This window comes from Heterocephalus glaber, unplaced genomic scaffold, assembly GCF_053883595.1.
Source record: "Heterocephalus glaber isolate CG9 unplaced genomic scaffold, H.glaber_assembly_v1.0 deba00001444, whole genome shotgun sequence".
Taxonomy (NCBI): domain Eukaryota; kingdom Metazoa; phylum Chordata; class Mammalia; order Rodentia; family Bathyergidae; genus Heterocephalus; species Heterocephalus glaber.
Window position 1 is genome coordinate 18,281,133 of NW_028258297.1, and position 4,359 is coordinate 18,285,491.

General features: G+C 37.3%; 1 protein-coding gene across 1 annotated transcript; it reads left to right on the top strand.

Annotated features, from left to right (window-relative positions):
• The first annotated feature begins 2,073 nt into the window (after positions 1-2,073).
• LOC147827490 (melanoma-associated antigen 10-like) lies at positions 2,074-3,470 on the top strand. Its single transcript, XM_087214221.1, has 2 exons — positions 2,074-2,117; positions 2,594-3,470. The coding sequence occupies exons 1-2, from the start codon at positions 2,074-2,076 to the stop codon at positions 3,468-3,470; spliced, it is 921 nt and encodes a 306-aa protein (XP_087070347.1).
• The last annotated feature ends 889 nt before the right edge of the window (positions 3,471-4,359 follow it).

Sequence of the window (4,359 nt, forward strand, 5' to 3'; positions counted from 1 at the left end):
GGGAGGGCTAGGGGAAAGGATAGAAGGGAATGGGATTAATATGAGAAAATGGAAAAATAGGAACAAAATCTTTGTAAATAGGGAGGACTGGAGGGGTTGAAGGGAGGGCTGGGCAAGGGTGAAAAATAAGAACCAAGAGAGATTATGTAAAGGTGCAAATTTCCAATGATGAATGTCATTATATTGTATACCTAAAATGTACCAATGATTAGAATGAATAATCAAAAATGCAAAATAGGAAGAAAAGGTCCAAAGGGGTAGGGGTAGTGGGAGGGGCAGGGGAAAGGAAAGAAGGGAAAAGGAAAAATGCTGAGAAATGGAAAAAATGGAAATAAAGTCTTTGTAAATAGGGAAGGGTGGAGGGTGTGAAGGGAGGTCTAGGAATGGGGAAAAAATAAGAACCAAGATGCATTATGTAAAGGTATAATTCCCAATGAGAAATGTAATTGTGTTGTGTACCTAAAATGTACCAATAAAAGAATTTAATTAAAAGAAAAAAAGAATGGCTAAAAACTGCCCTGATGAACTTCCAGATTTCATGTTGTGAAGAACCAGAAGTCACTGGCAAGACTTTAACTGTGTTTTCAGCTTCTCTAGAAGACATTTAGAAAGATGTGTATGGATGCGTGCATGCGTGTGTGTGTGTGTGGTTCACTGACACTCTCATGGCTCACAAAAAGCTTTTTCTTCAAAGTCAAAAAGTAACCATATTGAATACCCCTGGGTTCAAGACAACCATCTTAAGATCTCTCAGTTGAAAGTAATCGAAATCCACTCAAACCATCTCAAGTGATAGACAAATTTAGAAGAGGGATATAAGTTTACCTCAGAGTTGCAAAGTACATAAAGTATATTTAGGCCATGACCAAGAAATGAAAAACTCAAGGCAGTTTTGCCTCCCTCCACACTGGATACATTCTCTCTATTTTTAGAACATCTAAAATATAGTTACTTTTGTTGAAGAACTTTCAAGTAAGTTTAGTTTCCTGTCTCCAACTCTCCTTAATTTATAGGTAAGAATGTCCAATGCTACCTTGTTCAATCTCAGGTTCAGAGTTTAAATTATCAAGAGATTGAATCTGATTGTCCAAGTTTAGATCATATTCCATCTTGGTCCAATCAGATATTGGGGGGGGGTATGATATGCAAATGCCAGCAGGGCTAGGTGGGCTGGGATTAGTGAGAAAATTGCTTCCTCTGCTTGCAACCAAGCAACAATCTTTTAGATTACTGGTAATCTAAAAGTAAAGATTACATGTAATCTTTTAGACAGTAGATATCAATGATAAAATTTTACATTTAGAAAAAATTAATTTCTACACATTATATAAATTCTTTGTTTACTAAAGACACAAAATGAATGATAATCATAATAATTTTTATTTGAAGGTATACTTTTTTTTGGTACCGGGGATCAAACTCGGGTCCTTGCGCTTGTGCAGCAGGCGACGAAACCACTGAGCTAAATCCCCGGCCCTAAAGGTATACTTTTTAATAAAGGGAAGGTGATATTCAACTGTTAGAATACCATAACATTTTTAATTAGCTAAATAGAGAACATATTTGAAACTCAGGCATAAATTTAATAATTAAATTTTGAAATTCAAGATCTCCCAATAGAAACACAATGTTCATATTGAAAAATAATTTATAAACTATCATTCGAATTTTTCATCATATTTCAATTAAAAACTTAGGAAATCATATAAAAAGTATATTACTTCTCTAACTTAAGTCACCAAACTGTAACATTTTTTATAGAACACTACCTTCTCTTACAGTTGGTAAGCTCGGTACTTTCAGTATATAATCTCATATACACACAACCATTTTTACACGTGGGTATTTTTTAAACCATTTTATCAATAATAAATTTGAAATTCAGTAATACTGTATTTTGTCCAAAACACATAAGACAAACAGGTAGCAGTAGCAGGATTCTTGAATAAGAATCAGACAATATTTCAACTTACCCAAAAGTATCTTTGCAAAAATTTAAAGAATCTGACACTTTCTCAAGACAATGTTTCAACATCTGCTAGAAAATTGCCCTTACAAATATAGAAACCCGTGATGACTACAAATGCGAACAATACCACTCCCCGGAATTGTACAATGTAAAACCTGCACAACTTAATATGCCAGCTCCTTACCACAACAATACAGATGTTATTTGTCAATCTTCCTTTCTAAGTGGAGTGCTATTCATTAATGTCCCTGCCCTCTCCATCTCTCCACTTTGTCCCTATTTTATTACCTATGTAAGTGAAAATGTTTTAATCCACAGGTCCCATTGATGTTCCAATGATAAAAGACTTTGAAAGGAAAGACTTTGAAAGGACCATAGTTTTAATAAATCTCTACATATCATTCAGTCAATAAAATATTATGTGGTCCTAAAAAGTACATAGTTTTGGGCTGAAGGTGAGAGAGAAGGCCACATTCCAGGTTGTGACTCCGAAAATAACCCATTCCTGCCTCTGTTGCTAGCCTTGCACTGTGCAGTGGAGAATTCTCAGTTGTAATTTCTCAAAATCCGGGTTTGGATTCTTGGAGCAGCTGAATTGCTATTGCTCAGAACTCTATTTTTCAGCACTGGAGATTTGAAGCCTTCTGATCCTCAACAAGTTCTTGCTGTCCTCATAGTTTCCAGTCAAAGGAGTCAATCCTGTGAGGGTTCAAGCTGCTTGCAGGATGCATGCTTCTCTCACATCTTGCAAGATGTGCTCCTAAATGCCAAGTTATGTAAGTTGGTGTCATTTCTGCTCCACAAGTATCAAAAGAAGGAGCAGGTCACCATGAAAGAAATGCTGCATGTTCTGCCCCATGATTACTGTAACAACTTCCCTCTGAACTTTTGGGAACTCTGTGAGTCCATATATCTGGGCTTTGGCATTAAAATCATGAAAGTGAATCACTCTGGCAATACATATGATCTAGTCCCCATTTTGGGTCTTACATACCGTGGGATACTAGATGGCGATGATGAAAGAATCATTCTCAAAATCGACATCATTATATTCGTCCTGTCTCTAATCTTCATAGAGGGCAACTGTATCAGTGAGGAGGACCTAACTGAAAAAGTGAAAAGATGGGACATGTTAGCTCAGTCTGAGCGTATTCATTTTGAGGAAGCCTGGAAATTCATCACTGAGGATTTAGTACAGGAAGAGTACCCGATGTACCGGCAGATTCCTAACAGTGATTCTGCTCGCTATGAGTTCCTGTGGGGTCCAAGGGCCCACGCTGAAACCAGCAAGATGAAACTCCTAGTTCATATGGCCCATCTTAATGGAACAGATCTCAAGTCTTACCCAGAACCATATGAAGAGGCTTTGGAAGCGGAACTATGTATAGAACCAGGGTTCCTGAGAAACGGGATATTGCACAAAGGTGTCAGTGAATTTGTTTTCCCCAGAGAAGAAATGAGGCCCATTTTCAGTCTCTGTGGAGAGCAGGCAGTTTTCTAAGTAGTGAAGGGCCAGGGGAGGGGTAAAATACCACACATAGCACCTTGCTGTCTCTTCTACTTGGGTTACTTGGAAATGGACAGAAGTTTTCTTTATGGTTTTTTGAAGTATTACTCCTTTTGGGGGGAGACTGAAGTAGCTTGCATATTTATTGAATGGTATTGATCTCCTGTGTATTTTTAGTTTTGTGATGTTGATATTTGTGTTCTCTGATGGGAATGTGATTTTGTGTGACATTGATCACAAATGGAGTGCCTTTTCCATTCAAATATAACAGTCTTTCCTGTTTTTTATCATACAAACAGAAAAACTATTCAATTTATTAATGATAAAATGGGAGTGGAATAGGAATTTCTTGGAAAATTGTAAGTTTACATCATGTTAGAGGGACCCTCGAAAAAGTGATAAGGATGAAAATCAAATATTGGCTGCATCTTATTTCTTTTCCCCTGTTGATCTATACTATTAAACTTATATTTATTGCATACCTGAAAAAAAAGTGCATAGTTTATGGCCCACTGTCACTCTGTGACCTCCTTTATTTTTTAAAAAATCTTAGTGGCAAACAAGAGGCATCTCTCTGCATCAACAGAGTTTCCATTTTATTGCTTCCCAGTTGGATGGAGTGAGTGTGACATGGTTCAGAAGACCTGTTTGGAAGACTTCACCACACGCATTAATTACTTGCTTATTGCCCCCGTGCCTGCAAGGCTGACCTTTTTTTCCAGAATGATGGCTTTGCCACCTAATCTTCCATTAGACCAGTGCCAAGAGGAAGAAGAGGAACAATGAGTCAGAATCTCCAGGGAAGCATGTGTCATCAGGAATAGTATAATGGATCAATAGGATTAGACAACATTACATGTGGAGGAGGAAGAAGGAAACTCTA